At 44.2% G+C, this 26,487-nt stretch overlaps 1 protein-coding gene across 2 annotated transcripts in view; it reads right to left on the bottom strand.

Moving 5' to 3' along the window:
* Window positions 1-1,313: 1,313 nt before the first annotated feature.
* The window catches only part of LOC126540515 (neural cell adhesion molecule 2-like), a 309,792-nt gene continuing 284,618 nt past the window's right edge, over window positions 1,314-26,487 (bottom strand). The window contains exons 6-13 of one of the 2 annotated variants that reach the window (XM_050187327.3): window positions 22,992-23,288; window positions 21,668-21,952; window positions 17,297-17,584; window positions 10,859-11,037; window positions 10,009-10,135; window positions 8,348-8,476; window positions 2,813-3,830; window positions 1,314-2,039 (exon numbers count right to left, since the gene is read on the bottom strand). In XM_050187327.3, the coding sequence (XP_050043284.1) occupies window positions 3,679-3,830; window positions 8,348-8,476; window positions 10,009-10,135; window positions 10,859-11,037; window positions 17,297-17,584; window positions 21,668-21,952; window positions 22,992-23,288 (1,457 nt within the window). In that variant the 3' untranslated portion in view covers window positions 1,314-2,039; window positions 2,813-3,678. The remainder of the gene's footprint in view (window positions 2,040-2,812; window positions 3,831-8,347; window positions 8,477-10,008; window positions 10,136-10,858; window positions 11,038-17,296; window positions 17,585-21,667; window positions 21,953-22,991; window positions 23,289-26,487) is intronic. The other variant, XM_050187328.3, reaches the window with a different exon arrangement.

Here is a 26,487-nt window from a genome sequence, read left to right as displayed (position 1 = left end):
TATGTCGGGGCACGCAATGAGTATAGAAACTATGCAGTAGTGCTCGCCATTTTCGTGGTTAACCTCTGCATTGGGTATGTCATTTTAGCAGATTCAATAAAATTTCTTGAATGAAATTCAACGACAAACTAAGAAAGCTTTTCGGCGTTGAAAATACTAATAAAACAAAAACGAATAACATACATGAGGGAAGTTGCAGGTTGCTTAAAGAAACATCCAACTTATTCCTTTCCAATAAAGTAACAGTCTAGGTTTTATATTTCACGAGCTCAAGAAAACGAGTAGGAGACCCAAAATAGCATTGCGCAAATATAGACGCTACACACAGCCCACTTACTGCTCGCACAGATGCTCCAAAGAAATCACTCTTTATGATTGGAATATGGTGCACTGTTTGGCTTCAGCCATCGGTGATCGATGAAAAAAAGAACGTTCATACTTTTTAGTTTTATCAAGTCAGGTTGCCTGATGAAGTTATGGGGCAAGGCCAGGAGATTAGCAATAGAGTGGGCGGATGAACTTCTGCGGTCATCCAAAGAATGCGAAAAGGGTGAGAAAATTGTGGCACCTGGCGATAATGTATCCTACAGGACGGTGGCCTTCTCCTGGAAACCAGAGTTTCTTTTTTTCGGCGTCTTCCTATGTTCAGTTTCCGTGATACATAGTACTTGTTTCAAACATATTGTTTTGGGCGTCAGCATCAGTGCACGGAGGCACCTGTTACCGCCCCATTTTCTTTTCTTATTTCTTGCGACTTATAGTCCCTGGGGCAAGGAAAGATTATGCGTACAACAGTTACATTTTGGAGGAAACAAATTATTTTGATTTCTTTTCAATCCTCGTTGGAGGCTTTGAGTTTTATTCGATAACATAGCACAACCTAACTAAACTATAATAGTTATTCAAATAGATGTCTTTTAAATATAGTTTTGAATCGATCAAGTGGATGCAGGAGCATTGCGAACAAGGCACCCGTATGGGAGCCGAAAGGCCTTGTTTTCTTTTCATGTACTTGGTCGGCGTCCGTTTTACCTTTGACTAGGATGGGTACCTATATGCAGTTAGTGGTGTTAGATCACTATGAATATGCTATCTTAATAAACGCTTGGAAAACGTCATTTAAAACATTCATGCAGATCGGTTTCCTCTTTCGTCCAAACAGAATGCTAAAAATGTTTCCAATGGCTTCTACAATGAGGTCACACAATTCTACGCTTCTTACCTTTCCAATTTACCGCGCAAACGCCTTGCTGCAGTCGCCGTGCACCCCCCTCTTCCTTCATTTGACAAGGCACACCAGACAAACACTTCACTTCACTTAAACTTCGTTTTTATTGTCAACATTTCCGAAAAACATGAGACCAACAAAAAACAAGAAAAACAAACACATAAGTAAGGGAGGAAACGTATGGCACAGTTCACGCGGTAATGTTTAGTGTAAATTACACAGGGTGCGTCGCTGACAAAAGAACGAACAGCCCGTGTGGCCCGCGAAAACGCGTATTCTTCTGAACGCGCGGTCCTAACTTTCGCGCACTCATCGATGTGTTGTCGCCTCTCCAAGCTTGAATTTGTGCCGGTCCCTTCAAAGCATCTAAAAAAGAAGGGCACTGGTGTAACAAGAAGAATAATGTGATGGCGATAACCGCAACATTGTCCTTCGTATAACGCGAAGTGTCAACGCAGTGGCTCTATGTACACAGGAGACGCCTGAACGGTTCCAGGGTAATTATGAAGAGAGCAAGAGATGGGGGCATGATAGAGTGAGAAAGGTTCGGGACTAGAAGTAGGTCGGTGGGATTGGCCGCGGGGAATAGAAAAATAACTTCTCCGGAATAGTTGTCAAAAGCACAAGATCAACGACGCCACACTCGCAAGGTGCTAGCACTTCCTTCTGACCGCTCCATGATGAACACACTCGAACCCCGCCTGTTGGCGTCCGTGATCTTTACTTTTGCTCCTTGTGTTCACTTCTCGTTTTTTGCTTCTTATCGACTTCATTCACTCATTTCTGATCAACATATGGCACCACCTGGTACCTGCGTCAAAAAAAGTGAAGGACACATTAGTTCACTAGTTTTATCAGTGTTCAGAGTGAGTAGTGACTTTCACATTGGGGCACTCTGGATACGCTTTCGCCTATCATTCCCTGACTTATATTACTCATGCAGAGCAAGATAGCACTGTACGATAACCAAATTTTAGCGTTCTTGAGCGCACACCATTAAGCGTGGTCCAATACTTTTCTAAGCAAAAGAACTCGCAAACACACAAAAATACATTGCCTATGCTGCGAAAGCTGTTAGTATCTGCTAAGATTTCGTTATGTTATTAATAAGGCACTGATCTGCTCATCTGCCTGTTGACATTACTTCAGTGCTTACAGGCCTGTAAAGCTTTACAATGAGTTTGAGCTCGCAGTGCACCATTCAAACTGGTCAGAGCACATAGACAAAAAAAAGAATTTCTGCTGTTCTTTTGGACTCCTCTTTCCCAGTCTGGATTACTTCCCCTGAGTAAAACAGCTCAACGTAGCTCATTTGCGCATGATAAATAATGTAACCAGTAATATTTTATTCAGCGTTTACGAATATTTACTTTAGCGACACGTAATGTTCGCACATCAATTAGCGTTGTATGTGCTACCATACGTAATGTCGTTATTGAAAAAGAGAACGTTAGGAACATGACTCACTAAGCTCCCTGGGTGTGTCGTCGAGAGAAACGTCTAATAGCAAGATTGAACAGTTTAGCATCGTAAGTGTTAAGAAATAGCAGGCGAGTTGTGACTACCAGCATGTACTCAACTTACAGTTTGCAGCTAGCAGGCAGCCGTCGGTAGATTCCCTCGTCTTCCTTCCTTGTTGAGCCTGAGGTCACGAGAACTACGAACATGCGTAAAGTCAATGGGAGTTTTCCACCACTCACATCCACCGTTTATAAACTTTCACTTATGTACACGATTCACTTGTCTTATGCACCAAGCAGCACGTCCAAGTCTCGTTGATCCTGAGATGCACAAGGCGAGTGGATTGGTTGCTGGCGGCCGAAAAATGCCGACGGGCACACATCTGAAGCCATAACAATTCGCAATCACGCGACAAGACACACCGTAACATAACATATCCTGAATCACTAACTGGCCACTGGCTCTGGCTCGAGTACAGAAGACTGCTCCAAGTCTTGACATTCGCTGTACTTGCTCGTGCTTGTCTCCCGCTAAACAACACTGACTGTCGAGGAGGTCGAAGTAAAAATGCTGGCGCTTACGTTCAGGAAGCTGCACTGGTCACAGCACCGCACAGTTGCTCTCGAAGAGCCCCGGCTTTCATTAGCCATTGCACTGACGGCCACATTTTATTTTCTTGTTATTTGCTATGGCAGTAGCCCGGAAACCAGAAGTAAATTTTAAAAGTCGAAGCCGGAAGAAACTCTACAAATAAACCTTGTTCGCGTAAGTGACTCGACCATTCGAGCTTTCAGATGCTGCTTCCGTCGCTCGTCTTCTTGACAAAAACGCTGATTCTTCAATCGAATTTTTTGGTAGTTGATTGCTGATTGGACCACCCGAACAAAACTAATAAGCCGGCGGGATTTACGAGCCCTGGTGCCGGCATCACGCTGACGCTGACGCTGTCGTAACCGCTTCGTCGCTGCGCAGGCTGTGGCCGTCGAGGCTCATAGGCCGGTGCTCTTCTTGACAATCCACACTTGGTTGTCTTCCTTGGGGTAGATGGAGGATATCTGCAGTTGCGTGGCCTCCTGAGGACTGGCCGCTGTGGTTGAAGGGCAGGCGTCTTCGTCTGTAACATCCTTCTTGGCCTCTCGACCTGTGCAGAGGGCGCAAAATATGAAACAACCTCGCCGCTTCATCGAGAATCGAGAGGACAAAACGAAGCCGCGACTAGAGCAGCCGTGAATATCAGCAACATGCGTTTGCCGCAGAATGGCAACGTTATTTCGAAAGCTTCAACACCGCGCACATGGCAAATTTACAAGAGCGCAGGAATTGTATCAAGAACTATACTCAGGTATAGTTGTTCAATTAGCGAATCATCTGTTTAGCCTACTTACACAAGATAAAAAGAAAACAGCAAGTAATCATGCAAACTGTGTTAAGATATGGCCGCAAATTCTGCGTTACTAGCCGTCCCAGTTTTGTTGGATCTAAAACAACGTCGTGTCACACAGTGTCATATTGATATACAACAAGGGCGGAATGTCTAGAAACCAAGCTCGCTGCATAAGGGCTACTCACTCTTCGAAATACATAATCGTAGCAACACAAATAAATTTGAAATCGTCAATGAAGACACTCGTTGCTATAACAAAATACAGTCGCTTAAATACCTGCATCACTGGCCGCTTCATAGTTGAAGTGTCCGAGTGAGATTTGCGGCCTCCAATTATTCGCTAGCTAAAATAAACGCCTTCATTGGGCCTACCAGGTAAATTGTAATACATGCCGTTACTGGGATAACCAAAACAAGCAGTTGTAAATGACACACCACGCAGACGCAGGAGCAAGTGGGTCCAGAAATCAATATATGTGTCCCCTTCTTTTCGAAGTATCGATGGAACGCCGCACAAAGAACATTGATATCAATGCATTTAGGGGAGAAAACTGAGAGTAAACAAGGCTATGAAATGTCCACACGGGGCGTAGCTAATAATCCGCGCATGGGCATTTCCCCAAGAAGATGCAGTGAGAGCGAACAGAATGAAAATACTTCAGTGCGTGAGCTGCAGATCAGGTGCTGGCTACACTAAGTGGAAAAGAAGAATGTCAGGTGCTCTAATTCGAGCAAACGCACGTGCTCTGATTAACATTGAACACAACAATGAGAAGATACTACAATAACATTCGTCGCCGGATTCTTCTGAACACATAAAACGATGCAAGCAATGCGTGCACTGTTTAAACTATGCCATCAATGTTTCGAAGCTATCTTCGCCGCGTCAGTTTGTGTTTTGCGCCTTAGCCCCGCTAAGAATGGTAGCCCATGACGAGACCAATGCTATGAATGTCTAGTCTGAAGCATGTCTGCGCCTGAGAAGAGACTCGATGAATGTACTGTAAGGCAGCGGCAGTCTGGAAGATTGAAGAATATGTAAAAGCGATAGTGCCAACCCATCTTATGTTCTTTGCATGTGCGGTATCTATAAAACGGACATATAATCTGCAGATTTTTCCATTTCAACCAGAACAGTTTGCACTGCAGGATGTCCATATACTCAATTTTTAACACTGAGTATAGTTCGAGAAAGGCGCATGTTTCTCACAGCACTACTTTTGCCAAGCTTGACGCTCAGTAAGAAAATGTTTCTCACAAAAATTAATTCTTCAGAAAAAAGAATGACCCTCGCAGCACAAACACTTCTTTAACCTTCGGAGGAGGCATTACACTAAGGTTGCTTGGACAATATAAAACGTCTCTTCTTCGAAAATGAACACACGAATTCGTGCTTCTCGAATATAGTGTCTGCGAATGGACATCGCTGGGCTTTCTTGCTCTGTAGTTGCTACACGAGGTGCAATAAATAAAGCCCAAGAACGAACATATGCGCAAACCTTCAACTGATCATTCTACGCAAGCGCGCGTGAAATATATAAAACAAAAAGGGCTACAGGAAGGAAATAAACACAAGCAATGAAACAGGGATGGATGGATGGATGGATGCGAAACTTTAATGAAGGTCCTGAGGTACGCGACTCAGCGCGCTTCGGGCCGCTCCCACGTTGGGACAGTCAGGCCATGCCCGACCGCCGCATCGTGGGCCCTCTGGACAGCCCATAGCTGTGCCCCGGCATCGGGGCTCTTGATAGCGGAGAGCCACTTGTCCTCATTGATTTGTTCTGTGCCTCTTAACGAGCGGCAACGCCAGAGCATATGGTCTAGGCTAGCGAAGTCATTGCAGTGCCTGCAAGAACTAGTGGCATAGGTGTCGGAATAAAGCTTGTCGAATAAAGCCGGGCTGGGATACGAGCCTCCTTGCAATAATCTGAGCGTCAATGCCTGCGCTCTATTTAACTTCTTGTGTGGAAGGGGAAAGTCTCTCCTGCCGAGATAAAAGTGCTGCGTAATTTCATTGTATGTGGTCGGTTGATCTCTGTTCTCCAACACTGCGGGCCGGCGTTGGAGTTCTCCATGGTCGCGGAAAGCGAGACCTCGCGAAAATTAAAGTAATAGGCGCTTCTGAAATCGCAATGACAAGGTTGGTTTGAGCTGGCCTTCTTCAATGAATTCAGCGGCCGCTTCTCCCAGCACCACAAAAGGTGTACTGAAGTGTTACTTGGAGCCATTTTTTAACATAAAATGGACTTTTATGATTTATCGTGCTCTTTATAGAGCTTCAGTTGCGGGGAATGTGGCCAAAATGTACGGTGTGTCACAGGCACGTTACACGTTTTCTTCACACTTTTGTACATCCCCGAAAATAATAATACCGCCTGGGTACTCTCTTCATGCACAACAATTTGCATATGCATACGAAATAGTGTTATATTTGTGCAAGTAGTGTGTACGTGCATTTTAGAAAACTACTGAGGAATGTTCTAAAATTGCAGCCGAGAATAAAAAGTTTACCTTTAAGTAACATTACTATTCAAATTAACATTTTGGCTTCCTTGCAATCTGTGCTCTATGTGGAACACTGTAGGCTGTAGCAATCTATTAGTATTGGTAACAAACTCCAAGCTTGCACGAGATCCCACATTTGGAACTTTCAAGGGACGCAAGAATATAACTAAATAAGATATTGTTAAACTAGAATGTATTAGAATATGTCACATTAAAATGTATGGCAATAAATATATTTCCTCCAGTTATTTTAATAATAATGAATGTAGAGTTCTGAAACGCCTCTCACCTTAAGGCACACTAAAGGTAGCAACTAAATGTGTACAGACTGATAAGGAACTTTTTAAAACTTTTTTTCAATAGTTCCTGCTACTAGGTAAATTATAAAAGAAAGCTAGGGTGAAAGTTCACTTTCTTGTATTGCGAGCCAGAGCCCCAGTGCCGGTAACGTCAGTGTGACGTCATTTATTTCGGAGTACTTCCTCCAATTTAAGCTGTTGTGGCGTAGCATAAGTTCCTGAGACTTGTTCGGTTAATTCTCCCGCGCCTTTAGAATATAACCTAGTTCACTTTAACCAGCAAAGAGTAAACTAGGCTCTACCAGACGCCATCAAAAACCATGATGTCACAGCGAGCTGACGTGCAAACTCCAAGGCGGCTTCGCCACCCGTATTTGTTTTTTGGGGTCTTTTTTGACTTAGCAAGTCCGTTGAAGTTTTTTTTATTCTGTGTTGTGGCGACGGCTTTTACTAAAGCAGCTCAAATTACACTCCTTTCGGTACTATTTTGAATTGCGCTGCCCGTATTGCTAAATTAAGCATAAGGTTTAGTTATGAGAAATAATAACACCACTTTTATATAGTCAAGCAATAGCCTGCATACATCATATAAAAATATAGGCCGACTGGCTCCCTGCCACTCGAATACGGAGGAACAAGCACATTTACGATGATATTGCTAGAAAACATATCTCAGAGAAGTGAAAGGTTTTATAGAGTTCCTTTTGTCTACGCGCACTACAATTTCCTAATATTATGCATCAATCAGACTTGATATGCATCGAGGAGATGGCTGAATTTTACATGGGTTCAGTGTGTACTGTGCATGAAAATATCTGACGCCTCTTTTACTGATCCTAACAGTAGACAATGTTCCGAAGTTCGAAAATCGCAGTTGGCACCCGAACTATGTTCCTTTGCTTCTCTCTACGTTAAATATCATTATTGCGTAACACGAATGCTTTTTTGGAACAGTATATTTTGGGTAATATGTAACCCATAAAATTTCGTCACCTATTATAGCCTCGAGTACATGCGACTACGAAACAGTCACTGATTACACTATTTTGTTTCTTGAGGTTATTCACGCTGGTATTTAGGCTTGTGGTAGCTCACATCACGTGACTCTTTTGAAGAGGTCTTGGTAATTACATTACGTTGTCTCGCACTGCAAACACAGCTTCGACAGTTTCTTTTGTTCAACTTTTCTGTGAAAGTCTAAATAATGTTCGTTACCTCTCTTTTTTTTTCTATTCAGTAACCAAACGAATTCTTTCTTCTACTTTTAGTGCTTCTACTTTAATAGTGTTGTAGCATCCCTGCAGCGCTATTGCACACTTGACCTTCACTGTTCGAAAGCTCAAATTTATCACTATGAATAAAAACACATAAATTTCTCGATTGCGTGCTGAAACTGCGAAACCCTTTTAATATGAATAAGCGTCTTCGTCGGTATAGTAAGACACACATAGTAGAATCAGTACTCACTCTTGCTGAAGAAGCGCCGCCCTCTCAGTTTGACTGCTCCAAGCACAATCAGAGGCAGCAGGCACAGAAGCGCCACGGCCGCGATCACCGTCACGAGAAGTGCGCTCGAGTAGATCTTAGCCGCGCTTCCTGCATTACCAATGAATGACATGACGATAAGAATGCACGATGCACTGGTCAACCGTAGGCAATGATTATAAGCATTTCCCCCCGTCTCACGTTTATGCCGGCTGCCCAAGCCCAAAGGGCAGTTTGTTGCCGTATCTACTAGCGCGCACAGAGCGTGATTTTATTCTTGTTTGACTACAAATGTAAACTTGTAACCAAATACTTTTCTACATAATTGCTCTAATATATAGCCAGGAAAGACGCGACGAACCTTTTCCAAGAAGTACTTACTGAACGTCCTCGGCTGGTGGACCAGCCTTCGTCAGAGTACAGTTCACTCTACTCTGACGAAGGCTAGTCCACCATCCGAAAACGTTCAGTAAATACGTCTTTCAAAAGGTTCGTCGTCTCTTTCCTGCATAGGTTACGTCGGGTCCTGTGTGCCGAACTTTGAAGAAGCCCCATATAAATATATATTCATAAATATGTTCAGAGATATGTCTATTCCAGAAAGTTGCGGGCCTCAGCAATTGAAGCATACAATGATGTCTGGTGTGGACGCGCCACTTTCTGTTTGTATGGGCCCAAGTGCATATATATAAATATATATCCACACCAGACATCATTGTCTGCTTCAATTGCTGATGCCCGCAACTTTCTGGAATAGACATATCTCTGAACGGGCCGCTAATTTCGTTGCGTATATTTTGGAATAGCGTCACGCAGGCGGACTTTTAAAATCGATGAGCTCATCAATTGTATGGCGCACGGTTGGTTCAACACAGATCAAGTTGCAATTTGCCGTAATGATCCCTTTAACCTACGTTCGGTACTTCATGGCGCAGCAAAGATACTACGTTAAACACAACGTAAGCGCTGATTTTGTTCACGTGACTAACTGTCAATTGTTGAATACAGCACTGCTAATCAATACCACCCGCGTGGTTTTATTTGCAAAATTCCCACCAGCTGTGCAAAAAATTGCACATTCTTATTGCCTGCACAGAAAGACGTGGCAACAGAGAGAGAGAGAAGATCTTTTGATTTCTGCCAGTTACCGGAAAACCAGGGCAAGATGTAAAATGCACAATATTTCTGCAATATCGATTTTCAGAACGCGTATGAAAGCTTGTACTATATTCCTTAGGCCAACCCACAATTCTACATTTTTATTTAAAGAGGAATGTTCAACATACCTATACTAAGTTAGCCGATTATAAGAAAAAAATGGGCGTTTCACAGTGGCCAATTAGTGCGAAAGAAAGCAGCCCTCACTTCAAATATTTCACTTTTTTTCTCGTTCAGGTTAACGATTCCACAATATCAAGGCTATTTCGTGAATATATGGGTTGTTATGCTGCGTGATTAGACTTAAAATTTCTAGTAAGAAACTTATGACTACGAAGAACATTTTTGCTCCTGCCATGCGCGTGTTCTTTCCTTACCCATCTGCTCACTACTTCGAATCTTACCCAAATGCTAAAGCGACAGACTATTTAATGCAAGACAAACAGACAAAACGAACGCATTTTGCGGTTTCTCTAAGTACGCACCAGACTTGGTGAGCTTTCCAACGAGAGGCATTATCGGCGGCAGGATTGTGAGCTCTGGACTCCGGCCACGCTCGTTCACGGCGGACACCACGAGAAAGTATTCCACACCAGGAAGAAGATCGTGGACCTGTACATATATGCACAGCATGGAAGTGCTTCGATACCGACATCTATGTGTCCTTTGTCAGACCTCACGTGCTAGGGTCCGCATTAACAAAAGACTTCACGCTACAGTGCAGATTTCGCAGAAGTACGAGAGTCATTCATGGTAGCCGCCATAAATATAGCGTATATAGAAGAAAAATAATAATAGCCTACTTGCGAGCAAAAACCTTTGAGCGTGTGCTGTGGGTTACGTTGTTCCTCGCTGCTGTTGGTGCATTTATTTAACCAATAAAATTAAATTCTAGTTATGCAACTGCTTCAATGAATGTTTAATCGAAACATAGTGTGCTCTTGACAGCTTTTAGAAGGTCAATGTGCTAAAGAAAAAAATTCCTTGGGGGAAACCAAATTATGAAAACTGACGTTTGACTATCAAACACTTCTATTCAAAGCACAGCTGATAAAGCACGACCAGGCACAAAATGCCAGCACTGCAAATCACTTGCACTAACAAGCACACGTACTGCTTGCAGAAGAGGTATCAGGCCCGACAGGTTGAATCAACTCCTCATATATACTGGCCATGTCACATTTCCTGCTGTGAATGCGAAGGAGGTTTGCTACGCCAGCACTACAAACGTAACTTTGTTGCACGCCTATTACCGTGATTTGAATTTGCTCAGCTGTTACAAAAGTGGACCAGATGCCACTTCACTGAGCACTTCACATCAAGAAGCAGGCTTACCCAGAAGTCTGGCCTATCGGCGGTGAAGTTGGCCGACACTGTGGCTGTAAGGGCATCGTGCACGGAGAGCACGAAGTGCGCGGGAAGGTGTCCGTCAGAGCCCGCCTGGCATTCGAGGTGCAATGATCCCTCCGTCTGGTTCGTGATGGAACAGTTTTCTACGGGGCCTGGAGGTCCTGCTTTCGAACGCATCGCGAAGACCGAGACAAGGTGTCCAAGGGAAAAGTGGAGGAGCGGAGAGGAGGTGAGTGAGAAAGAAACGAACGGTGAGTTAGTTCACGGCGGGGAAAAAAAAAACACGAAGAATGTGCGTTGGTACGCAGTATTTCGATCTCTTTGCCTTATAAGTGCTCCGTAACTTACTGATTTCACGCGCTGTTGTACCTTTATCGTGTATTTTGCTTTGCAAAAATTAGGAAATGCAAAGCGAATTCCACTTTATTAGCCCAGTACTTGCCTCAAGTTCTCGAGGTGCGCGCACGAATTCACGCCCGATTGTCACACATTTTCAATATCAGCTACCGCTCTTGTGATGAATGTAGACTTTGATGCGATTAGCTATACATAAATCAAGGTACACAACGTATTGCGCCCGCAGGCACACGCAGTGGCAATATAGCGGCCAACGATGATGAGAAACGATACCACGACTAAGTAATTTTGTAATAATCACTGCACCCCTGCTCAAACTCCGGAGTGCACCCTGAGTATGCTGGCTACAATTTCGTTGCAATGGCTCTCCATGAAGCGGCAACGCTTGACGTGGGGTGTTTATTGTGTATGCGACGTCATCACTTTGATGTATTTGGGGCTCGTACAGCAGTGCTACATACCCAATGACCCAAGTGTTCTACTAGGCCATAGGGAAGCCAGCAGTACGTCGTCTATTCGGGCACATACCCAAGGCGTTTTTATGCTCGGCAAGACACCAAGCAACACATACCTAGCGGCCTAGTCTAGCAGACAGCTTTGCTAAGCAGGTGAAAGAAGTGACATACATGCAGACATACCGCAAATTGGGTAGAGTTCCCAGACAATGTTAATTACATTAAAGGCACCTAATTCGTGTACCCTTCCACGGCATTTAGCTTCTACCAATGCAGAGAGCAGAAAGTGTTGCTTTGCGAAATGCGAATGCGCTGATTGCTTTCTTAAACTTGAGGATATGTGACAGTGTACTGTTGTTAAATATTCGTCATGAAATGTTTGCATACTTATAAGTTCAAACGTAAACAAACCACGCTACTGAGTTTGCTCGCTGATAAAACAGCTCACCATAATAATGCACAGCAAATGGGCTTCACGTTCCATGGCGGTTACAATTATACGATTTCATAGTGGTCGGAAGGGCTTATAGGAAGGGCTTTCAAGGTGCACATCAACAAGGGCGCACACCTCTCTACAATCAGCGGACTATAAGATTTGTGTGCTTTCAGGTAGCCTAGAAGACACGAAGGACATCAAAATCTTCCATTGAGAAGGCGCCTTACAGCCCGAGCCGTGACGCCGTTTCTGCACTGCAATGGCCACAATGTCAAATAGATCAATGTCGAGCTGGCGGTAGTGTAGGGTGCAATGTCTCAAGAAACCTTTGTTGAAGAAACCACATTGAAACCACATTGAAATCGGCACCGCCGATTTCAATGTGGTTGAACACGCCGAGACTACGAAGAATGGGGTGACCTACCATCGCTCGACGGTTCACCGCAAGTTGATGCTCAAGTATAGGCTCCTGTCCTTATTCACTAGCATATATTTGTTGAAGAAATAGTAGACGAGGTCAACGCGATTTAGGACTCAATATAAACTCCCACCCGAGCTTGCTTTGTTTATCTCGGTCCCTCCATAGCAGTAACACAAACTTTATAAACGCCCTCGAATTTGCATTGATACTTAATATATGTATTATTCTTGAGGAGTAGGCGTAATGTCCCATGTGGTTGCCATAAAATGTAATCAGTCGCCAATTTCGCGGTACCTCGTCGCTCTCTAATAATATGCAGGCTGAAAATCGGCGATATTGAAGCATGTGGTATGGAGCGACACGTACTGTTAATGCAACCGGCTCAACGTATGCTGTAAGTCTCACATCATCAAAGTGCAGGTAAGCGCTGTTTTCGATTTGGGTTGAGGGTCCCTGGCGTTTATAGGCAAGTTTCAGTGACGGGAACTATACGCCTACCATAAGCGAAAATCAAATATAAACATGGAATAGAACGAAGACGATGAACCGCGTGTCGCATATCACGAACGAACACCAAAATAGCAGATGAGGTCAGTAAGAATCTTTTTGTGACGAAAAGCAGGAATTCCCATTGCAGAAACTGCCGCTCAGTTTAAACTCTAGGCGCCTTACTTTGCGCACTCGCGCAAGTGATTCGCCTCGTAGAAAAAGAAAATAAAAGCGCCTACAAAGAACTGCAGACGGCGGCAGCCCATGGTGGACGGTAACACTGTTATCTACGGCTTTGTCGAAATAGCATACCCACTCTTGCTGAACTAGTTTCTCTTGATATTGTGGCCGAACACCTTCAGAAACAAAATAATTGCAAAGTTAGACGTAAAAGAAGAGAGAACATTCGTTTCAAAAATGATGAGATTTGAGGCTCAGAAATTTCAGCGAAAACATTGTTGGGCAGTCGCGGTGAAGTCTTTTCTCAAACCAAAAAACAGTCTAATCTTTCAGAATTTTGCAGTAAGTATGAAGAGACAACGAGTAAAAACAAAGCTCAGCTTTAAAACCAGTGTGTATCCTGCGGACAATGTCGTTGTAGAGGATTCTTTAACTTGACTTTGCGGAGAATGTGTGCGACAAATGATTGTGGCAGATCGGAATGAGATAAGCAAGAACGGCCTCATTCCGCTTTTTATCTTTTATTTACTGGTTTGATAACAGCGGTTAATCTGCATACTACTACGGAGAAAGACGTCAGGTGAGCTCTTAAATGCCTAAGCATTCTTTCTTGAAATCCATTTTCGAACTACATCTTGTGTAGCTGAAGAATAAACTCATCTTAACGAAAGGAAAGACAAGACGCATACCATGGTTGTGGGATAAAGGAGGGGGGGGGTGGATATTTTATTGAAGATTCTTAGTGTAACAGTATGGAAACATTGTGTATATATGGTTCGCAACTAACACGATCTATTATTTCACACTCTCCTTGCATACAATTTTATTATGGCGTTGCGAGTTACCAATTTCTTTCTTTAGTGTTCATCGTTCAAAAAATGAGAAAATAAACAACAAATATGTGCAAGAAAACTGGGTGTTTGTTTGATGCGACGTCTACTGTTTTCCTCTAACGTGTTAAAAATGAAGGTAAAAGAGATAGGGCAAATAGTGGCCATCTCTTGTATACAACTTCTTAATGTGTACAGGTGCATACCATTATATGTTCCCGCAATATACGTAAAAATGAAATCCAGCATCACTTAAGCACTCTCAAATCAATGAAGGAAATAACGTTAGAGTAACCTGGGTATTCATTTCATAGCGGCTTGATACAATGAGCGTTTTCCCGGCACACTTCGGTTACATTTAATTAGGTCTGACAACAGGCTGTTGCCCCACCATCAATTTAATCACGATGACGGCGATTAACAGACTGCTGTAACAATCAAATATACATGAATACATGGTGATTGGTGGTATATACATGGTGATTGTATAATGCACTCGATTGATTCTGCTCTAAAATGTGGTAAATATGCGCCAACGTGATTGTACTTACAGGCTCACATACATATGTCATCCATTCCGCAGAAAATTCATCGTAGTAAATATTCCTATTCTGCACAATAAGATGTTTGTATAAATTAAAACTAGTTGCTCAACATGTATTCCCATGCTTCTATATAGCGGTTCACCCCTGTAGGTTATTGTATGCGGAATTTTAAATTTCCTTCGGAGCAAAAAATAAGCGATTGTCAACATAATTCAATCAAGCCATTCTTGAAATTCATGTGCACGTTTTCGTTAGTTATGGAGTGCACGTCAGTTGAAAATAAACGCAACAGCTTCAGTGTGTTTGTTTCAGCAAAGCTTAATAATTTGAGCATGACTGTCGTTCTGATGGCCAAACGCTCGTTTTGAAATTTTCTGTGGTTACATTACTAACTGTTCTCCAAGTTGAGGTGGCTCGTATTTGTCAAACTTTCTTTGTTCAGCAAGATCTATATTGTAATGCTGACCATTTCTGCTGCGCCAAGGGAACGTGAATTAACCTTACGGAGCTACTCCTATTTTCGCGGTGAGCGTATTACTCCATCGGGAACCGCGGCATAGTGTCAAATAAGGCATTGGTGATATGGGTTATAGCGTGCCACCACACTCACGACATACAGATGTCACGAAAGTAGCCAAAACCGTGTTTTTTTTTTCTGGTAAGCAAATTGCGCCAGAACCCATCTCACGATGAATACGTTGACGTGAATGCGTTTAGCAATCGAACAATGTAGCGGCACAGCGTATTGCCAAAGCACGGACGCGCCACTTATGGAACGGGCTCCTCTTTGGCGCCTCCCTCTGAAACAAGCCGCTTCGTTCAGTGGCCCCGCTGCAGAGTCAACACGTTGCGCTTGTGCTAATATAACGTTAGACCAGTTTGTTCGAATGTACCTCTATGACGCGTGTTCGATACCACCCTGCACCACAGAAGTCCTTAAGGATTGCTTTTTTTTGCCGTCGAAGACAAGGTGGCCCATCGTTACCAAACTAAACGTCAAAGAGGTTCGTTGAGGAGCCGCAGGTGCTCAATAGAGCGTACACGTTGATCCAAGTTGCAATCGGAGAGGCGCACCGAAGAGCAGCGCATACCTCGAGGCACATAGGCAGCGACTCCAGTTCACGCCAAGAAAGATCACTGAAGAGGCTGCGCATACCTAGTGGCTTATACCTAGAGAGCCAGTTGTCCTCCAATAGGTTCATTGAAGAGCGGTAGATTTCTATTGACGCATACCTAGTGGCCTATACCTAGAGAGGCAAGTTGTCCTCAAGTAGATTCATTGAGGAGCGGCACATTTCTATTGACGCATATCTAGTGACACAGTTTGGCGTCAGGCTCATTAAATAGCGCTACGACTGGCAAATACTAAACACTTCAAGCTGGAATCAAAGAGGTTCGTTGAAGAGCGGCCTATACCCAGTGCCGAACACCCAGTGAGCCAATTTGTTCCTAGTTTTGGTTTCTAACCTTCATCCGTCAGTACAGCAGTCCAATGTACTACCCATTAAACCATGGACTGTCCAATCCCAGTAGCATAGGTTGGCGTGAAATGAGTCAACTGATGAGAGGCAGACATTCAATGTTCCGTGCCCAGAGATCTAAGCTGGCGGGAAAACGGTCGGCGAACACGCCAGACAGACAGCACTCGGAAGATGAATTAGGCTCCTTAATAATGCTGATAATGCCGATAAAAGGAATAACAGCGTTTGCAACTTGCACAATATTCACTAAGTCAATACTCGAGCTCCAAGGTTCATGAGGCGGCTGTCTAGACATTCCGCTTTCGGTCATTTTACCGTTAGGCTTTGTGGCGTAAACATCGACAGGCGCTTCTGTAATAGCAAAACAATTTGACACAGTTATAATCAATGTACTCTAGTGCATAGCTATAGCAATTACCCATAAACAAAAATGAGCCACTTTTGTATACGATAAAAAGGATGAAGGCGAAAGCCTGCGCGCTCACGAGGCATCTATTAGATTGCCTGATATTCTCACTCGACTGCGTTATTACTTCCCTTAAAAAGGCAAGTTCACTTGTCGAAACGTTAGCTCCCGCTTTTACATTGTTCTCGTTTTCCTCATCGTCTTGAATTTCTATCTCCCGCCTTCCCCATGTTTTTCCTTTTACTTCCTATTACTAGTTTTCTCCCACCAATAGTCGTCGGTTCCAGTGCTTTAATTAACTCTGTATCAATATCAATTAACTGTGCCTTAATTAACTGCGCCCTAATCAACACCAAGGTCATGGGTTCGAATCCCACCAATGGTGGTGGGTTTTACCATCAACAGCGGCACCATCAAATTTGGTGGTATAGAATTTTGGTTCCCTTAAAGGCTGAGGGAGCGACTCCTACGAAAGTTCGTGGGATCGAGTACCTCAATTACCTTGGCCTCAATTAAAACGAAATGTCGTGAATTAGACTTATACCAATGGTCATGGTTTCGACCATCAATGGTGGCACCATCAATTTTGGTAGCATTGAACTTTGGTCCACCAAAGGTCGAGGATGCGACTCCTACCAAAGTTCGTGGGTTCGAGTGCCACCAACGGCCGTGGGTGGCGCCATTAATTTTGGTGCCACTGAAATTTGGTGCCACAATGCCGGACGGTCAATTTTTCGATGATGCAGGACAACGATTTTTTTACGAATGAGGCACTTAAGCCTTCGGCCTTAATAAATCACCGCGCTGACTCGACATGACTGACCTGCCTGGACGACATGGAAGAGGCATGGCTGCCGCTGTTTGCCGATGCGGTTGGAGGCGGTGCATAGCAGCGTCCCGTATTCGGTGTGGCTGTGAGGGATGTACCGAGCGATACTGCGCGTCCCCTGCGTCCAGAAGCTCTTGAGGGGCCGCTGTTGGAGCGTGCTGTTGAAGCGCCACTCGAAGGTGACGTTGCTCGGGTCTGCTTCAACCTCGCAGTGCACCTCAACCTCCTGGTGACGCGATGCTGCGTACACCACGTGCTGGTTGGCCTTGCAGAGTGGTGCGTCTGTACAGACATAGAAAACAGACAGACCGAAAGACAGATCGATAAACAGACAGACAGAGTATTGACAGATCATTACATGCATCACGAACAAGGTCACCAACGAAGTCAGTGATATCAGACGTAACGATGGTAATAAACTATTACGCTGAGTAACAGTACATACGAAGCGGAAAGCTCTAAAACCAGAATGTAGACACTAAACTTTTGTTTCGTATAATGGGGACTTCTTAGTGATAGATACGTGGGCGCCATTCCTACAAATTCCTATCAATGCCGAACAAGCTCTGAAAGTCTGCTTTAGTTTTAAAAAAAATGCAAGAATGTGCACGAAGCTCGACGGCACCCCATGGCAAGGCGTGTATGGAAGCTGTAACACCAATTTTGCGCCGATAGTAATTGGCTATGGTCCGAGCAGCCCAAATACGGATGTGGTCTCAGTAAACAAATGCTTCTTTAACCATGCACCATCTATCATGAACGTACTCTAAGATAGGTCGCACATTGGTCAAGTAATGAGCATTCTTATTGTCACGTGGCTGTGGTCATGATCTCCACTGCATCTCAAACATTGCTCACATCGTTACCGAACGCAACCACGTCCAGGCTACCGGGGTCGTAACGAACGCGACTTTCTATTACCACTTATAAAAACGTTTGCTAAAATAATGCTGTACTTTCAAATCGAGAGCGCGCGCGCATTCCCCCTACGTGTCTAATCAGTGTAAAGGTACAGCTTCTGTTGGCAACCAGTTAGCATAGTTTATTTATTCGAGGTTTGCACTCCGCCTAAACGTAGTTCACCAAATCTGAAATCACGCGCTCACCTTCTCAGTGTGAAAGAGAGGCGTAAAACTTCTCATTTTCCCTATTTCCGAAGTTTTATCAGTCAGAGCTGCGTAGCCCAGTCATCACACCACCTCATTTGCAGTTAGTTCATTTAGCGCAAGCCACACCATAGCTACGTAAACGGCTCTCTGGCCGGGACGATAGGCGAGGCAATTTCGGTTACTGCAAACTCTGATAAATGTCTTTAAAAGTAGTAAATATTACTTTGTTTTGATCTTCACAGTTCAAGAATCCAGTAGGTACTGCTAAGTAGAATTCGGCACCCGCACGCAACTTCGGGCGCTTATTACTGCTGCATATGTTATCTGGGAATGGATCGTGGTGCCAAAAGGTGTGAAAGAAAATACGCGTAAAAAGTGCCACTATACGTATCTCACATTTATTGTATAGTGAGTTCGATTTCACGTTGGGGTGTTGCAAGGTGTTAAATATTAATTAAGCTCTGGAGCTCTACGTGCGAAAACCACGATATGGTTATCAGACATAACGTGGTGGGGAACTACGGATAAATCCTGATACTCTTGAATGCCTACTTCATATGATTACACGAGCGTTATTGAGTTTCCACTCTATCAAAATGCGACCGCCCCGGCCAGAATCAAAGGCACGTCCGCAATCTCAGCAGCACATTGCCAAAGCCACTCGGATTTGCAAATGGGACTCGTGTGTATTGGCAAAGCTTCCATTTTACCCATAATCTCCTGATTGAAAACTTAACGACAAGAAAGGCGTAGTACACGAACAAATAGAAAACTGCGTAAATGGTTTTGCAAGCTTTGGAGCAACTTTATGAGGGCCCACTTGTTGTCTGTGCATATAGATAAAATGAGCATATCTTCTCATTCCCTCAGAATAACAGGGGAGAAGACAGGCAGTAAAATACTGCTATCTTCAATTGCACAACAATAAAGGAAGCGGTAAATGTATCGCAGAAAGATGTGACCTTTCCGCAGACGTCTTCTTCAGACAGGAGACTTATAAAGCCTACTGCAACGAATAAAGATATGAAACAAGAAAAGTTTGATGAAAAATGCAGACGGACCAACCAAATCGTAGGTGTGAATGCGAGTACGAAAACATCGCGGTAGGCACATAAAGACGCAGCCATTCTCCCTCCACAAAGAACGTGTCTCTCCTTCAGTAGGTGACCGTAAAAGCACCATCACGTAACGTAAAGCATGAGCTGGTCAGTGTCGGCGCAACAATAAAACCGCTTCGTTCTGTTGCTGTAGAAGCGCGATAAAACCCTTGCGAAATCTGTCCCAGGTACTTTGCAGGAAAAAAGGGCCAGTGCCACGCTACGCAATCACCCGTCGACCAACAGTCGACGCTCTGATTAAATTGAGTAGTGCGTTATTTGCACTTCCTCGTATTCTCATTCTTGCGAAATTCGCGCAGACGCACTGCTTGAAGAACAGCATTTTCTCATGAAAGCCCCCAGACAACCATTTCGGCACGGCGCAACATTCATTTTATATATTATTCGTCCGACACAGGCTTCATAACGTGACTTCAATACATTCGCCTGCGTGCTATCATACGGAAGAACATCAAGTAAGCACTTCTCGAGGGTTTTCATTCTGACTTCTGAAATATATTGGACTTCTTCTCGCACAGTCAATTTCTGAACCATCATTTCGAAGTCTGTAACTTGAAAACTTCCGCAAGGGACGCTTTTGCCAGGCCAAGAAAAGAACAAAGAAAAGTAAGGCAGCCGGCGAAGCCATAAAAGTTTTGCCGTTCTGTGTAAGACTTCGCTGCAGGACCAAGTAAACTAGTGACGGGTGTGCGTGCACATTAGGACTGGTTAAGCTTTATAGAAACAAATGTCATGGGTTACGTGGTAAGGCTGTTCTTTTTCACAGATCCCTAAGGCGGGAACTACACTACTGAAGCCTCGCTTCTGTGATGAGCTCTGCCGCTGGTACGAAAGAAGGCAATTCTCGCCGCAATAAAAGCCAAGCGGGGAGCCGCAGGGATTGCGAGGCTATGGGAGGCACGAGCTACGATTATTACTCTTCTTGTCGTGGGTGAAATATGACGCTCAACCTGCAGGAAGTCCGTGAAGATGCACAATATTAAATATTGTTGCATCCTAGCGAAGTACTGAATTCATAATCTCCCAACATGACTTAGTGCGGCGCGAGATATATATTGGGTGTCATTTTTTACACGGCATTTTTGTACGGGAGACAGTGTCAGATCCTGACTGGAAGCTTACGACTATCATTGAAAAGAAAAGTGTACAATCAATGAAGTCTACCACTGCTAACATATTGCGCAGGAACTTGGAAATTGACAAGGAAGCTTGAAAACAAGTTATGGACCGCGCATAGAGCGATGGAACAAAGAATGCTAGGCGTAACGTTAAGAGACAGGAAGAGAACGGCGTGGATCAGAGAAAAAACGGGGATAAAAACGGCGATAGCCGATATTTTACTTGATATTGAGAGAAAAAAAATGGAGCTGGTCAGGCCACCTAGTGCGCAGCTTATCTAACCGGTGGACCATTAGGATTACAGAATGCGTGCCACGAGAAGGGAAACGCAGTCGAGGATGGCAGAAAACTAAGTGGGATGATGAAATGAGAAAATTCGCAGGCGCTATTCGGAATTGGTTGGCGCAGGAAAGAGATAATTGGAGATCGCAGGGACGCGCATCCGTCCTGCAGCGGATATACAATAGGCTACTGCTGATGATGATAACTTTTCATTTGAGCGTCTCGGAGCATGCAGCTTTATCATAGCGGCCGTTAAACATGCGAAATTTTAGATCGTATGTTCGTTCAAGTTGCAGCCAGCTAGTGAAAAATTATTTTTACCCTGTTTAGCTGCAGCTGTTCCCCAATGCAAAGATGCTTTAAAATGACCTACAAGTGTCTATACTAAAAATAAGGAATCGCTTAATCTAGCACATGGGTGCTCCCATGTCTAGAAGGAATAATAATAATTCTTTGTCGGTTCGTCCATCTTTTTATATGATGATATCAAACCCGGCTGTGGTATATCGGTATTAAGGACTTATATATAGTATGAAACAAATTCAATCTGTCGAAAGCGCGTTCAAACAATTGTTTCTTTTTTAAGCTTAGAATGTCTTAGGTTAGATTTGCAGAACTGTCTTATTATGCTGGTACCGACGGTCGATGGCGGAGAACAAGTTTTCCGGAAAAGAAAAAGTGGGACGTAAAGGTCCCGCTGTACCACAAAGGAATAATAACTACAGGTAGCCACTCACGCTGAACGCGTAGCTGTAGCGTTTCTCCCTGCGTCCGCCCTTCGGAGTTTTCGGCGCTGCAAGAGTAGAGGCCCGAGTGATGGGTCTGTACTCTCTGGATGACCAGAAAGTTCTTGGAGACGAGCACGTTCTCCGAGGCCTGCAGCTCTTGCGCGTTGAACTGCCAGGCCACTTCGTCCACCGGAGGATTGGCATCCGCGCGGCACTCCAGGTACACGTCGTTGTTCTCCTGGATGTTCTCGAGGCTTAGCTTTGTGCCCAGCTGGAGCGAGATCCTAGGCTTGTCTGCAAGGAGAAGCCATCATGCTGGAAAACTAGTGGTATGAAGAATTGCTCACGCTAAACAGACGCGTTTCCACTGACTATAAATTTTCTGAATGCGCTGCACAGCAAAGTTTGTCTTAAGCTCAAGAATGCAGACCCCGAATATGTAAGAAGACCGCAAAAGTTTGCACCCGCCGACGTCGCTTAGTGGCTGTGGTGGTGTGCTACTAAAGTAGCACGAGGTCGCGGAATTGAATCCCAGCTACGGCGGCCACATTTCGATGGGGGCGAAATGCAAGAAGACCCCTGTACTTAGGTTTAGTTGCACGTTAAATAACAACTTTAATGGCCCAAATTTCCGGAGTCCCCCATTACGAAGTGCCTCATAATCTTATCGTGGTTTTCGCGCGCAGATCCCCATGCTTTACTTTTTTAACAAAAGTTTGCAGAACACGACTTAAAAAGAAGAAAAGAAATACTATATAAACCCGAGCTCTTTTTATGTACGAACTTTCTAATTTTTAGAATTGTTGATCACGAGGACAGCAATAAATTGAAACTTTGAATTAGAAGCAATTCGGCTGGTCATCATGACAACCCTGGAATATTGCCGTTCCTCTGAACTTTTGATGACGACAGTACTTGCGACTCGTGAGGGAAAGGAGCTTGAATAGTATTTCCCATACTGACGTTACGCGTACATGTCACCTGTCATCGCATCCCTTTTGATACAGAAATTATCACTGGCATTGCGGAGTGTCTTTCATTAATATATTTGCAATAACACTTTTAAAAATATTTTAGAGACTTCAAACATGCGTGCCAAAATCATATTTGCCCCACCATATTATAGCGGCCTTCACTTGACCAATAAGCTGGGCAGATTCGCTTTCTTTCATGCAGCTGGTTAGCACAGACAAGAGTGTTCTTCACAGTAAAATACCAGGAACATAATACAAAACGACGAAATCAGCGGAGTTTCATATCATACGCGCTACCATCGCATAGGCGTAGGCGTCAAACAAGGCGTGCGTGTATCTCGAGTGAAGTGGCCACTTACACTGCACGTCCATCGTCCACGTGTCCTCTTCCACACTATCTGCCATTGCCGGGTTCTTGGCTCGGCAGGCGAGACTGGAGCCGTGGTCGTCATTCGAGGGAGTGAAAGACACCACACTCGTGGTCATGTTGCCGTCCGTTGACACGTACACGAAGGTGTGGTTCAGCTGGTGCAGGCCCTTCCACCAAGTGACCACGGGCGGTGGTCGCGAACCCCACACTTCGCATACGATTTCAGCGGGCAGGCCCGCCGAGATTGGGATGTCGCCGCGCCTGATCTTCACCGACGTGGGACGCACTGCATACATTGCGCGAAGATGGCGACATTTAGATTTGCACGCTTCTATCTATAGTTGCGTTGAGTCACACAGAAAAGGAATTCCGGCAGCCAGAACTCTAGTTCAGCGCGACGTACTGCGAAGCATTGTTGATTGGTTAGAAGGGTTCTCACGAATCGAGTTAATTTTCTGGAGCGGAACGGTGACCGCAGTTGAAACGTTTGTGCGAACTTATGGTACGTCAAGCGGGAATTACAAAGTTTTTCTTGCAGTTGAAATGTTTTATTACATTGACGTAAACTCGTTTACTCAGTTTTGGCGGCGTAGCGTTCGCATTGGGTGATCCGCTTTTGATCAAGTAGGGCAGTGTGGGCTTTAGGCGTGCGAACCGCTTAACAATGACAGGCAGTCTCGGTGCACGTACGCTTACATTTCCCGAACGTGTCTGGGCTGAGAGACTTCGTCGGGTGAAGCACTAGTGGCGCATTACGATTAAGCCTCGGGCCGCTGTGCATGAGGAAACCGTGTGGCGTGAGTCCGATTCCGCTCCGCTACGGAGTAATTTTAACACATTAGTATTCATTGAAGCAAACCGTGATGGATTTCTGTGAAAACAGTCGACACGAACAGTCACCAGTTGTACATGAACGCCGACACACTTTTCCGGAAAGCCGAAAGCGGAGAGAAGCTGAGAGTAGAGATAGCATAAATACCTTGCACTGCACTATATAAAACGCTGCAGTGCAGCTTTTTGTGAATATCTTGAGTGCAATGATTTTTTTTTGGCCGCATTGCCTTCGCGATTGGCACATGAAAACGGTTCGAAGAGGATAGTAAAAAGTGTGCAACATTCGACAAGAATGCTTCGTCATTACCAAGATAAGAAGGAAAGCGAGTAAACTTCTCGTTGATGTCAATCAGAGGCAATGTCCTCATCAGTGAACTGGGGGTGAGAGTGCGGCACAGGCACTACGCCCGCCACTCCATCGTATTTTTTTTTTAGATTTATATGTAACCTATCTAATGTGTCCGCTTTATATGTACTATCAGATGCAATTCACAGAATTGTGATGTCATGTTTCATTGCTGAGAAACAGAGTTGTAAACTTGGTAGATACATTTTCTGAGAAATATTGGTTTTCGCCAATTCTTAATAAAAAATTTACAACTTAAATTGAAAATTCGAGACGAGCAGTATTTAAGTTTTTTTTCTTTTGACTGCAACAAACCTCGTAAAATTTGGTGCAGTGATTAGCGAGAAAAACGAATTCTCTTTTTACATGTATGGAGATAGGAGCACCCGAGCTAAAGCTTCCTCGTAAGGGCTCCATGTCGCAGAAACTCCGGCGCGGCCGTCCCGCATTGGACGTCGTTTCGGCAAAAAGATTTTTAACCACCCATACCAAGGCCCTCCATGTGGCGCAATGAAGTTACTGAAGTAATTGAATTTTTCAAACTCGAATACGTAGATAAATCATGTAAAACTTACAATAACTTAAAAACGTGATATCTTCAGATTGTAATGTGAATATACGAGAAAACATAACGGTGCTACGCGAAAACTCAAACAAACGCCTTTTGCAGCGTTTCTGCCAAACAGACATGCCACGGCATGGGCCATTTGTGCGCGCCGGCGCACAAATATCTTGGAGGTCACGGAGCGGTGCGCCCGGTTCCTTGCAACACGTCCAGATGGCGCTCGCCTCAACCGTATCGCAGCCCAAGCAAGATTTCACGTTTCTGCCATAAAGCCCGCGTTTGTGCATAGCGTTCGCGCGCCAGAGTTTCCCGGTAAACATTAAGGTTACATACGCTGAAGTAGCCGGAAAGCTTGAGAAGCAGTCAGAGATCTCTGAATGCTTTGGCGTTCCACTTTTAAATGCGAAGCTTAAGCGTTCTCCAAATTTTGAGACTCCCGTACCTTCGACATAGGTCCATATTTTAGACTGACCATACCCGCGGGAACGGCACGTTTTTTTTTTATTGCACTAGATTCGTGATGGACCAACATTTTTAGACTGCACAAACCCACAGGAACGGCTTTAGACTGCAACACTTTCGGGATTGGCCCATAGTTTTAGACAGCACTATCATCAGGTTCAGTCCACAAATGAGGCTACGAACATACACATCATTACGGAAGTGGTGACTACTCGCTACTAAAAACGTTGTCGTTAAAAAAGTTTTGAACGGAGGTTACACGCCGTTTGTCGGACAGCAGTTCACGCTGCAGACTTGTAAGGCGCGAGGCAGATATTAGAAAAGTTACGGTTTGGAACGACCAGGTAGCCCAAAAAAAAGAAAAATTTCCCTCGACGTATTTATCTAGAATTTCACTTGACACACCTCAAAATTGCTACTGCACTTTGCTAAAGCACGCTGTTGTAAGCAATGAGAGCAATATCTTGCATAGTTGTATGAGTTCAGAGTCAGGATGGGCGCAGGAGGTAAATCTTATCTGCATGGTTCACTGATAACGTTTTTCATTTGCCCTTCTTTTCCGAGTTAACTGCGATCGTGTTATTTACTAGACAAGACACGCAAGATATCTTGCTTGCACGTATGAATATGAGCAATGCTACAAGCTACTTACACGTTACCGCTCTAGATTGGGCTTGAAGAAGTAAACAAATTCGGCAGAATCAACGTCATTATTAGCGAAAAGTGAACAGTTTGGCGCACAGTTTCAGCCATGTTTTTTTTCATCTGTTTCCTCACGACAAACACTTTGAGCCATCAAATCACGTAAGCATGCTTCATAAAATGATTTTTTTCGTGAGGATGTATAGTAACAGTAATTCATTTACTGTTAACCTTAAGATACTCTCATAATATGAATGCCTTTACTGCAGGCCGCGGCACTTCGACTACATTTGGCTAGAATTCGAAGCCTTTTTATTCATGAAAAACATACGTAAACAATCTCGCATGTACAAGAGCCGCAACACAAATTTACAGTTTGTGCTTCATATAGCGTAGAAATCGATGTGAATCTTCTTACGGTATGCGAACTTACATTGCCGCAATAAAATACATCCGTTTAGGTACGCCATGAATTCGACTAGCGGCACGTGCTCTGACTATGGCACTATACGTCTGGCGCAAAGTGGACACGTGGTTCCCAGAGCAAACAGACAGAGAATGCCCGACGCAATGAGAACCATTGTCGACATCGATCGCAGAGAAGTTGGCTGCGCCACGCTACACCACAAAACAAGG

This window comes from Dermacentor andersoni, chromosome 2, assembly GCF_023375885.2.
Source record: "Dermacentor andersoni chromosome 2, qqDerAnde1_hic_scaffold, whole genome shotgun sequence".
Taxonomy (NCBI): domain Eukaryota; kingdom Metazoa; phylum Arthropoda; class Arachnida; order Ixodida; family Ixodidae; genus Dermacentor; species Dermacentor andersoni.
This window is presented reverse-complemented; position numbering and strand designations above follow the sequence as displayed.